The sequence below is a fragment of the Lutra lutra genome, chromosome 10, assembly GCF_902655055.1.
Source record: "Lutra lutra chromosome 10, mLutLut1.2, whole genome shotgun sequence".
In the NCBI taxonomy this organism is placed as follows: domain Eukaryota; kingdom Metazoa; phylum Chordata; class Mammalia; order Carnivora; family Mustelidae; genus Lutra; species Lutra lutra.
In genome coordinates, this window is record NC_062287.1 from 52,791,495 (window position 1) to 52,804,217 (window position 12,723).

Consider the following 12,723-nt stretch of genomic DNA (forward strand, 5'->3'; position numbering starts at 1 on the left):
AATTTGGGGCTTGATTGCAGGAACCCAGGATCATGACCTGAGCAAAAGGCAGACCCTTAACCAACTGAGGCCAGGTACCCCTGAAACTGTTATTTCTGAGTGATATCAGAGAAAATGTTGTGAAGAACCTCTGAAAATCCTTTTCTTCATAAAAGCAATGAGAATAATGGAAGAAGTATAAAAATAAACGCACTCTGTTGTGTGGAAGTTAACAAAGGTTTCCAGGAATTCGGGGTGTGTTGATTTAAAAAAAAAATCACTGAAAAGTGAGCTTTGCCTAATTTTAACTTGCCCTATTCCAATCTACTCCATCCCCAGTTCTGTAGTAGTCTTGAAAAACAACAACCACAGTCACAGTGAAAACTACCTGTCTGGAAGTCACACAACATGGAATAATAGATCAAAACCCCCTCACACCTCCATTCCCAGAAAACTGTCATTATTTGACCAGTCTGATGGTTCTCTGGACAGCCCAACTTGTAGGCTGTCTTTACTTGATCTGACTTGGAGTTTGCCGCGTAAATCTCTTCCCCCACCGCCACCTCCAAAGAAGTTTGTCCCAAACTATTAGAGACAATTTTTTTTTTTAAGATTTTATTTATTTGTCAGAGAGAGATCACAAGTAGGCAGAGAGGCAAGCAGAGAGAGAGAGAGGGAGGAGGAAGCAGGCTCCCTGCCTAGCAGAGAGCCCGATGCGGGACTGATCCCAGGACCCTGAGATCATGACCTGAGCTGAAGGCAGAGGCTTAACCCACTGAGCCACCCAGGCAGCCCCAGAGACAAATTTTTAAAAATGCAGTTGCTTGATGCATTAGACAATAGGGCAAACAAGAGGTCAACCAAAAAACTCAAAAGGGAAAATTGGGAAATAAGATATCCACAGAGGGCTTTGAAAAGCTCTGATATGAACCCTGGTATTGAAATGGCAATATACGTCCAGGATTGTGCTCATGCTCAGGAATAACATGACAAGGCCCTAAGGTCACCACTCTGGCTGACCTACATACATACATAAGCAAGAAATAGGCAGAATTTTAAATAGCCCAAATTGCATACAGAGTCCCTTGGCAAACACTGGGAACACCTACTGGTTGCAGGCATATAAAGAAACCTCTGTCTAATCATTATTCTAGGAAATTGTATTCAAAGAACTAACGGAAAGTATGAGGACAATATCTTTTTTTTTTTTTTAAAGATTTTATTTATTTATTTGACAGAGAGAGATCACAAGCAGGCAGAGAGGCAGGCAGAGAGACAGGAGGAAGCAGGCTCCCTGCTGAGCAGAGAGCCCGATGCGGGACTCGATCCCAGGACTCCGAGATCATGACCCGAGCCGAAGGCAGCGGCTTAACCCACTGAGCCACCCAGGCGCCCAAGGACAATATCTTAAAAAATAGAGACTATCAATAGTTAGAAATTATTTTTTAAAGGATAAAATAGAAATGCTGGAGTTGAAAAGTACAGTACAGTAACCAAGTGACAATTTTAGTGACAATTTCACTAAAAAGGCTCAATAGTAGGTAAGAATCAGCAAAACTGAAAAATACGTCAACTGAGACTAGCAATTTGAGAAAAAAGGGAAAGAAGAAAATGAACAAAGCCTCAGGCACCTAAGGGACTATCATTTAACATACAATATACTCATAATGGGTATTACAGGAGAGGAGAGACAGAGGGGCAGAAAGGATATTTGAAGAATGACTGAAAATTCCCCAAATCTGATGAAAAACAATGTACACATCCACAAAGTTCAACATATTCCAAGTAGGATAAATTCAAAGTGATTCATGCGTAGACACATCACAGTGAAATTGTCAAAAGCAAAAGACAAAGAATTTTGAAAGCAGCAAGAGAGAAATGACTTGTCAAGTCAAGGAAACTTTAATAGTTGTTTCTCATTAGTAACCAATGAAGCCCAAAAAGTGGGATGACATATTCAAAGTGCTAAAAGAAAAAGAATTCTATTTTATTTTATTTTTAAAAAATATTTTATTTATTTATTTGACAGACAGAGATCACAAGTAGGCAGAGAGGCAGGCAGAGAGAGAGAGAGAGAGGAGGAAGCAGGCTCTCTCTCTCTGTTCCGCAGAGAGCCTGATGTGGGGCTTGATCCCTGGACCTTGGGATCATGGCCTGAGCCAAAGGCAGAGGCTTAACCCACTGAGCCACCTAGGCACCCCAAGAACAAGAATTTTAATCAAGAATTATATATCAAGAGGGCGCCTGGGTGGCTCAGTGGATTAAGCCGCTGCCTTCGGCTCGGGTCATGATCACCAGGGTCCTGGGATCGAGCCCCACATGGGGCTCTCTGCTCAGCAGGGAGTCTGCTTCCTCCTCTCTCTCTCTGCCTGCCTCTCTGCCTACTTGTGATCTCTCTCTCTGTCATAAATAAATAAAAATCTTAAAAAAAAAAAGAATTATATATCAAGTAAAATTATCTTTCAAAACTGAAGGACATCTTCTATCACTACAGCATGAAGAGCTCCATGACCTGCTCCAAAATGAAAATTATTAAAAGAAACAAAGAAAAACTTAAAAAACCCCCACACACAAAAAATTTTACACCCACCCCAATCAAAAAACAAAAAATTAAAAAATGTTATCCTAGGAACAAACAGCAAATGAAGAAACATCTCTTTGGGAAAATTTATAAATATTTGGTAGGAAAGGTGAGTATTTGTGGTTTTTCAGAAAGACTGCGGCCTGACACCCCACCCCCACCTGCCCTGCAACCCTGCTCCTAGCTTAGTGAGGTGGACACTCCATTCCAGACTGCTATGGCCCAGAACACAGAATTGTTTCCCCTCTCAGCTACCAGCTGGAAGGCTTTGTTCCTGGGAAAAACAGGACTTAAGCGTTTTTCATCCTGCCCCCAGCTGTCTGTGGCTGAGACTAAGTCCTAAGTGAATGTGGTCAAGAGCTAGGGGCTCTCTTCTTTCAACCAACCTCTACCTTGGGTATGGCACAATGAGAATCCTGGAGGAAGTATAACATAAGGGAAATGCAAGTTCAAACCACAAGGAGATAACATTTCACAACCACCAAGATGATATATAATAAAAACAAAACAAACAATACCAAGTGTCAGTGAGGAGAGATTTAGAAAAATTGAAACCGGGGCGCCTGGGTGGCTCAGTGGGTTAAAGCCTCTGCCTTCGGCTCAGGTCATGATCTCAGGGTCCTGGGATCGAGCCCCGCATCATCGGGCTCTCTGCTCAGCAGGGAGCCTGCTTCCTCCTCTCTCTCTGCCTGCCTCTCTGCCTACTTGTGATCTCTGTCTGTCAAATAAATAAATAAAATCTTTAAAAAAAAAAAAAAAGAAAAATTGGAACCTTCATAATTCCTACAATCTAAAATGTAAAACAGTGCATTTGCTTTGGGAAAAAACTTGGCAGTTCCTCAAAGGATTAAATCTAGACTTGTCATATGACCAGCATTTCCAATCCTAGGTATATACCTAAGAGAACTGAATGATTCTATTCATAATAAAAGTCTAGAACAAGCACATCTATAGCAACAGAAAGTAGATTAGGGGAGCCTGGCTAGCTCAGTTGGAAGAGCATGCAACTCTTGATCTCAGGTTTTCAGTTTGAGCCTCACATTGGGGGTAGAGATTACTTAAAAAAATAAAATCTTAAAAAAAGAAAAGTAGATTAGTAGTTGCAGGAGTTGGGGGGAGAGAAGAAAGGGAAGAAAGGTGAGTAGCTGCTTATGGTTATGAGTTTTCCTTTTGAGGTGGTAAGTGTATTCTGGAATTAGCACTGGTAACTACTGCACAAGTTTATGCCAATAAAAAGTCCATTGAATTGCATACTTTAAAAGGGTGAGTTAGGGGCCCTTGAGTGGCTCAGTTAAATGCCTGCCTTCAGCTCAGGTCATGATCCTGGAGTATCTGGAGGGAGCCTGCATGGGGCTACCTGCTCAGTGGAAAGTCTGCTTCTCCCTCTCCCTCTGTCCCTTCCCCTGCTTGTGCCTGTTTGCTCTCTGGCTCACTCACTCTCTCTCAAATAAATAAATAAATAAAATCTTTGAAAAAAATAATAGAGTGAGTTACTGGTATGTGCATTATATTGAGAGAGAGGAATAAAAGGAATAGTTACTCTTCACTTGGTCATTATGGCTTAGGACCTTTGAAATCACTTAGGCAGTGTTAACCAAACACTAACAGCTTACCTCAGTTCCTGTTTCTCTCCAATCCCAAGCCCGACTTCCCCCTGGCCACACTTTGCAGTCCTTATAGGTTTTAGCAGAGCCTTGTACTTTCATTTGCCCCCATGATAGGGAAGCAATTTCAGGGGAGGACATAAGGAACTTAACTGAACTCTGAAATTAAAAGAAAAATATGTTATGAAGTAAGATTGAAACAACTCCAAAATATAGGAGCTATAGTATACACAAAAATGTCTTTTAGAATATAATACTATATACAAAATGCAGTAAACCCTGGTCCCCTATGAGTTAAGAAGCATCTTTGTCATTTTGTGGTTGTGACTTCTCTAGAGGTCTAAAAAGTAAAATATTAACTCTTGAGATCCTGAATCATTTAACTATGGAAACTAGATACTACATTACTTCTCAGACTCTGGAAGGAATTCTTGATATTTTGAGAGATAAAATTAAAAGATTTACTTCAGCATGATGGAGTGAGGAGGTTGACACATCCTTTCTCCAAAAAGCAAGTATAAAGCTGGATAAACCTTTCAAAATAATAACTTGATACTCTAGAAATAATAATAAAGGCATACTACAAGCTGAGAAGTCCTTCTTTATGAAAACCACTGAATTTTGGAGGACAGGCATGTTGTTCCTGCCTGGGATTACTGTCATGCCCTCAATCAGTTCAGCTGGCACAGAGGTTCAACTTGGTTAAGGCAGGATATGAAAATCAACAACACTCTCATTGCTTTGGCCAGAGGAGGCTTGATTGATTTAGAGCCTTATATATTAAATTGGTGATCTCAGCGACAAACAAATATGGATGGCAGGTGGCTCTGCTTCATTGCTACTGTGGGCCTGTTTGGAGCAAGTGATGGATTTGCAGAGCAGGAAGGGATTTAACAGGAATTTCTCAGAGCTGACATAGCCATAGGAGACTTGATGAGCTTTCCACATATCCAGAGTGGACCAAATGCTGTGAGTATATGTATCAAAGGCAAAAACCAAGGAGGCCTAAATCATGCAAACATTCTAGCCCGTGGAGCCAACAGCACATGCAAAATTGAGAAGCAAGATGGCTCAAGAGGACTTAGAACAATGTAAAAGCCAGACAAGAAATGGAAACAGTCTGAACATTGCACGTACTCCTCAGTGCACACACTGACCCACCAGTAGAGAGTGAAAGTCTTTTTTTTTTTCTAAGATTATTTATTTATTTATTTGACAGAGAGAGAGAGAGAGAGATCGATCACAAGTAGGTAGAGAGGCAGGCAGAGAGAGAGAGAGAGAGAGAGAGAGGAGGAAGCAGGCCCTCTGCCGAGCAGAGAGCCCAATGTGGGACTTGATCCCAGGACCCTGAGATCATGACCTGAGCCGAAGGCAGAGGCTTAACCCACTGAGCCACCCAGGCACCCGAGAGTGAAAGTCTTATTGGCTTAAGGTGTTTGATCACAATCTTTCTTTGACTGAACACTAAGTAATACAGACACAGAGGAGACCCCTAGGAAACCAAGCTTTAAAAAAACAAGAATAGAAATTAAAGGGGTGCCTGGCTCATTTGGAAGAGCATGCGACTCTCGATCTCAGGGTCATAAGTTCAAGCCCCATGTTAGGTATAGAGATTACTAAAAAATAGATGGGGAAAAATGAATGAATGAATGAATGAATAAAATAATAATAATAAACTTAAAAAAAAAGAATAAAAATTAAATACAAATCCTGGTGGCCACACATTGCGTGGGAGATAGAAATCACAGATTTAGTCTAGGCAAGTGACTAAGTACAAAGAATAACATGCAGGGGGGAGAAGACATATACAAATAACTAATTTTTTTTTAAGATTTTATTTATTTATTTGACAGGCAGAGATCACAAGTAGGCAGAGAGGCAGGCAGAGAGAGAGGAGGAAACATGCTCCCCACTGAGCAGAGAGCCTGATGCGGGGCTCCATCCCAGGACCCCAGGATCATGACCTGAGCCGAAGGCAGAGGCTTTAACCCATTGAGCCACCCAGGCACCCCCAAATAACTAATTTTTTAAGATAATTTTTTAATATGAAGTAACTTTTAAAAAGCGGTATAAGGGAAGTATAAAGAATTGTTATGGGTACTGAGAAAGACCTGTGTTAGCCTTCTAAAGCTTCCATAACAAAATATGGCAGACTGAGCGGCTTAAAAAACAGAAATTTTCTCAGTCTGGAGGCTAGAAGTCCAAGATCAAGGTACCAGCAGGATATCTGGTGAGACCGCTCTTGCTGGCTTGCAGATGGATTCCTCCTTGCTTTTTTCTTTTCTTTTCTTTCTTTTTTTTTTTTTTTTAAACACATGGCATTTTTTCAGTGCATTAGCACTCTTGGTGTCTTTCTTGGTCTTTTGTTGGGGGCAGGTGAGGGGACAGTTTAAACTCCTAATTCAATCTTTTTTACTAGTTATAATTCTATCCAGATTTTCTTGAGTTTCAATAGTTTCTGTTATTCTAGAAATTTGTTAATTTCTTTTAGATTATCTAACTGGTAGGCATACAGTTATTAATAATGTTCCTTTATAATCCTTTTTAAAATTACTATAGATAGTTATGTCTTCTTGTTCATATCAGATTTTAGTTACTTGACTTTTCTATTTTCATCTTGGCCTGTCTAGCTAAAGATGTGTCAAATTTGTGGTTATTTTCAAAGTATCAATTTTTGGATTTGTTGCTTTTCCTTATCTTTCTACTCTCTATTTCATTAATATCTATGCTTACCTTTATTATTTCCTTCCATTTATCTTGTGTTTATTTTGCTTTCTTCCAGTTTTTTAAAAAAGATTTTATATCTATTTGAGAGAGAGAGAGGAAGAGCAGGGAGGAGAGGGAGAAGCAGGCTCCCTGCTGAGCAGGGAGTTCAATGTGGAGCTCCATCACCGGACCCTGAGATCATGACCTGAGCTGAAGGCAGAGGCATAACCAACTGAGCCACCAGGCACACCAATGAATAAATCTCAAATAGAAAAAGTTAAAAAACAAAATGTGCTCTTTAGAGATTATTCTGGGGAGAATCACTGAGAACAGTTTTGTATATATTTTTCTAGAGTTTTATATAAAGCATTTTAGACTTTCCCATATTCTGGGTTTGTACCTTTCTTCTGCCTGGAACGCTGCTTCCCTAAATCTTCCTATGGCTCTCTGTCTGCCTCAGTTAAGTGTCCTCTCAAAAGTTGGGTCCCCAGAGGGTATTATGCTTAGTGAAATAAGTCAATCAGAGAAAGACAATTATCATATGATCTCCCTGATATGAGGAGGTTGAGAGGCAACGTGGGAGGTTTGGGGGGGTAGGAAAGGAATAAATGAAACAAGATGGGATCGGGAGGGAGACAAACCATAAGAGACTCTTAATCTCACAAAACAAACTGAGGGTTGCTGGCAGGGAGGGGAGTAGGGAGAGGGGGGTTGGGTTATGGACATTGGGGAGGGTATGTGCTACGGTGAGTGCTGCAAAGTGTGTAAACCTGGCGATTCACAGATCTGTATCCCTGGGGCCAATAATACACTATATGTTAATAAAAAAAAATTTAAAAATTTAAAAAAATAGTTGGGTCCTCAGAGTGAACTTTCCTCACTGTCCTATCTAGAATAGCCTCCCCACATTACTCTTTAATCCACTGCACACTTTTTCTTCAGAATGTTTACCGTGTGAAACTATATATTCTTTGCCAGTCTTCTCCATTTGACTGTAAGATCTGTGAGAGCAGGAATTCCTTCTGCTTTATTCACTATTGTATCCCCAGGAGCTAGAAAAATGCTTGGTGCATACAACAGGCACTTCTTGTATGTATGTTGAATGAATAAATTAGTTACTATTTTAGATAGAATACAGTACTTTCATGTAATTTTTACAAAAAGTTAATTTTTGTTTGCTAGACAGCTTCACAAATACACAAAAAGAGAAAATAATATGAGCCTTCAGGTCTTCGTCCAGCTTCAATGGTTACCAGCTTTTTTCCATTCTTAAATTTTGATGTGTTTCCCTCCACTTTTGGGGGGTAGGGCAAATCTGAAGCAGCGTATCTTTTCATTTGTGAATACTTAATTATCTACGTTTAGCAAATAAGGGCTTATTTTAGGACTTTAAAATAAACACGACAATCTTTAATAGCATATAATACCTGGTCCATGTTCAGTTTTCACTGATTGTCTTTTTTTTAAAGATTTATTTAGGGGTGCCTGGGTGGCTCTGTCATTAAGCATCTGCCTTTGGCTCAGGTCATCCCAGGGTCCTGAAATTGAGCCCCAGATTGGGTTCCCTGCTCAGCAGAAAGCCTGCTTCTCCCTCTCCTACTCCCACTCCCAGCTTATGTTCTCTCTCTCGCTGTGTCTCTCTGTCAAATAAATAAATAAAATATTACTTTTTATTTCTATTTTTCTATTTTTTATTTCTATTTTATCTTATATTCATTTAAAAATATTTATTTATTTTTAGAGAGAGAGCACGTGTGTGCGTGCATGTGTGCAGACACTTAACCGACTGACAACCCAGGTGCCTCACTTTTTTTCAGTTTTTTGAAGATGGAAAGTTATGCTATCTTTTTTAATACAAATCTTCTTTTAAAATATAAGTATTTACATACAGGCGCATATTTCTCTTTAAGGAGTGCTTTAGGTGCATCCCCTACATTTTAATATTTTATGTTTCAGTTTTATCTATCTTAAAGTATTTTCTAATTTTCCTTGAGATTTCTTCTTTGAACCACAGATTATTTGGGTGTGTGTCACTTAGTATCCACATATAAATGAATCTTCCAAATTTTCTTCTGTTTTTCATTCTGGTCTAACTCCATGTTTAGAGAACATATTTGGTATAATTTCGACACTTTTAAATGTGTTGAGACTTCTTTTTTATGCCCTAGCACACGGTTTATCTTGGAGAATTTTCCATGTGCACTTGAGAAAAATGCGTATTCACTTGTTGTCCAGTGTCCATAGGTGTGTGTTGGGTCTAGTTATTGTATAGTCTAGTTCAAGCTTTTGTTGTTGTTGGCAATCTTCTTAGTTTTCCTAGATGACCATCATTGAAGTCTCCAAAAATTATTGCTGAATTCTCTATTTCTCTTTTCAATTCTGTCAGGTTTTGCTTCATGTATATTAGGGCCTTGATGCATTAACTCCTTGTGTTTTTTTGAAGATCTTATTTATTTATTTGAGAGAGAGAGCGAGAGCACGTACAAGTGGAGAGGGGAGGGAGAAGCGGGTTCCCTGCTTATGTGGGGCTCCATCCCAGGACCCTGAGATCATGATGGGAGCTGAGCTGAAGGCAGCTGCTTAACTGAGTGAGCCACCCAGTTAAGCAACCCCTCCTTGTGGTTTTGATAAACTCTAGCTTTAGGAATGAAGCACTGACCTTTATATCTCTAGCTGTAGGAGTGAAGCACTGACCTAGGCTAATGCATTGAGTATTCAATTTCACTTTCTACACTGGTCACACTGGCTGAATGGTTGAATACGTGAGCTGAGATGTACCAATCAGTGTCAGTTGGGGGACTTTTTGGGGGAAATTCTGAGATACTGAGGCTGGGATGGATAGAATATAGAAGGGTACCTTAAAACTGTCAGTACCAAAAGGGAAATCAGTCTGAAAATTCAGCCCATGCAGAGGAAGGTAACACAGAGAGACGTACTAGGAGAGTTACCACCTGATCAGACCATACCTCAAGCATGAGCTACCATACCATTGGTCTTTTTATTATGTAAGGTAATAAATTTCCTTTATTGTTTAAGCCTGTTTATCCTTCACTTGCAACTTAAAGATTTTTTTTTAAAGATTTTATTTGTTTATTGGACAGAGAGATCACAAGTAGGCAGAGAGGCAGGCAGAGAGAGAGAGGAGGAAGCAGGCTCCCCACCAAGGAAAGAGCCCGATGTGGGGCTCGATCCCAGGACCCTGGGATCATGACCTGAGCCGAAGGCAGAGGCTTTAACCCTCTGAGCCACCCAGGCGCCCCGCAACTTAAAGATTTTGACACAACTTAATGACTCACCAATTTAATGATATCCAAATGTCACCTGTTTTTGGTTTTTTTTTTTTTTTTAACTGATTTGTGTGAGAGAGAGTGAGAGAGTGAATGAGAGAGCAAGCACGAGGGGCCGGTACGGGAAGGGCAGAGGCAGAGGGAGAAGCAGGCCTCCTGAAGCAGGGAGCCCAACGTGAGGCTGGATCCCAGGATTCCAGGATCACGACCTGAGTCAAAGACAGATACTTAATTGACTGAGTCACCCAGGCACCCCCTCCCCCCCAAATGTCATCTTAATAGTATTGAAGAAATACTTTTGCAATGTGGTTCTGCTCGGCACTCGGAGAACTGATGTGTGATATACCATAAAATTCCACTGAATGAAAAATATACAATAACTACTGTAGTCATGCTTAGATGTCATCTAGGAGTATGGAGTTAAAACAGAAATTTTACCCAATAACATGTTTCTTTTGTCATAATCAACTGATAAAGATCTGATTTGTTCATTCATCCAGGCATTCATTTATTCATTTTCCTCCACATGTAAAGCTAAGGGAATGTGTTTCAAACTCTTTGCCTAAATCACAGCAACAAATACACATCATTATTTCATAACACACCTAAAAACATACATATTTCATATGTATTTCTTGCAATATATTTATTATACTTTTCCTTATTTTGTGATACACTATATTCTGTACTACTTTTTTAGCACTGTTCTATTTTTATTTTTTCATTTTTAATATAATTTTGGTCTTGATTCGCCAAATTGATTTTAAAACCAACTAATGGGTCATGACCCATAGTTTAAAAAGCATTACTGCAGGCTAAGGCTATATTAAAAAAAAAAGAGGGCAGCATGTGCACTGACTACATCAAAATGGGAATGGAATTCTAGAATAGGGTCTGCTGTGTCTGTACTGAATGGACAATTGCTGGGAGTTGTTAGAAAGAAACTGGGGTAGCCAGTGTGCCACGTGTGCCACGGATTACTTAGGAGGCTCCCTCAGGGCAGGAGTTCTTCTGCAATTATAATGTAAGTACAGTATCTTAATATTTTAACAACCAGTATAACCTTTCTAGTCCACATTAGTGAATATTAGTCTTTGCTGTACAAGATACCAAACTGCATAATGTGATCCCTGCCCTCAATTATCTAATAGTAAAGTTAAAACATGTACACACATAGCAACAATATGAGGTATAATACATTTTAATATCAGCAGTTTCCTACATAAATTTTTGTAGAAAAAAATCTTTATTCCACCAGAGAAATTAGTCTCAGCCATTCTTTTAAGACAAGAGAATAGACTAACGCATAACTCTTTAAAAAAAGATGGTGAGACACTTCTAAAAGTGCTTTCTTCAATGAGTAGAATTCTGCCACAACACAGAATTTGGTTATCATTAGGAAAAGAAAAAAAAGGCTGGTTTAAATCTTGTTTATATTACAACTTCCTTTTCCTTTTGTATATTTTCTTATTAAACTATCTTGAAGGACACAGATTCCTATTTCTGTTGACACTTAACAGCTTTTTCTCTACATATAACATGTACACACACACCCATCTATCTAGATGTATTAACTCTTTAAAAAGTGAGTTCTAGGGGCGCCTGGGTGGCTCAGTTGGTTGAGTATCTTGACTTGGATTTCAACTCAGGTCAAGATCTGAGGATCCGGAGATGGAGCCCCATGTTGTTGGGATCCCTGCTCAGCAGGGAGTCTGCTTCTCTCCTTTTCTCTCTTCCTCTGCCCCTCCCCTTGTTAGCACATGTGCTCTTTTCTCTCAAATAATAAATGTGGGGGGGAAGGTGAACTTTAAACACAGTGATGTAAATTTGCTCATGACTGATTAGGAATTCCCCTGGCTTCACAACTAAATCCAATTCCCTCAATATACATTTACCAGGCTTACAGTATCTGTTAAAAAATGTATGTAGCAAATGCAAAGATAGTATGTCCTGGAGACAGAAATAGGTATTAGTTACTCTGTTGTAAGGCAGATTTATCAATGCAATTTGAGATAATTGAGGGATAAGCCATTAAATTTTAAAAGTGAAGCACAGTTACATTCTGCTAATTGCACAAATATTGTTTAGAATTTAAGGAGTTTGATAAATGGGGGCGCCTGGGTGGCTCAGTCAGTTAAGCGTCTGCCTTTAGCTCAGGTGGTGATCCCGGGATGCTGGGACAGAGCCCCATATGAGGATCCCTGCTCAGCAGGGAGCTTGCTTCTCCCTCTCCCTCTGCCTGCTCCTCCCCCTGCTTGTACTCTTTCTGTCAAAAAAAAAAAAAAAAAAGACTTTTGACAAATGTATAAACTTGGCAACCAAGATATAGAAAGTATCCTGAAAGTTGCCTTCTGTACCTTTCTAGTCGCTCTTTCAAAGTTGCAAAGAAACCACTAATTTGATTTCTATTCCTGTAGATTAGTTAGACCATCATATTGCTGGGATTGTATAGTACCTATTTTTTGTGTCTGTCTTCTTTCACTCAACAGGCTTTGAGATTCACTCATGTTGTAGTATCAAGTGTATATTAGTATGAATAGTAGCCTGTTGCAAGAATCAATCACAA

At 39.6% G+C, this 12,723-nt stretch overlaps 1 protein-coding gene across 1 annotated transcript in view; it reads right to left on the minus strand.

Annotated features, from left to right (window-relative positions):
- The window catches only part of AAMDC (adipogenesis associated Mth938 domain containing), a 42,032-nt gene that overhangs the window by 24,523 nt on the left and 4,786 nt on the right, over positions 1-12,723 (minus strand). The window contains exon 2 of the mRNA XM_047693917.1: positions 4,174-4,323. Within this exon, the coding sequence (XP_047549873.1) occupies positions 4,174-4,305 (132 nt within the window). The 5' untranslated portion in view covers positions 4,306-4,323. The remainder of the gene's footprint in view (positions 1-4,173; positions 4,324-12,723) is intronic.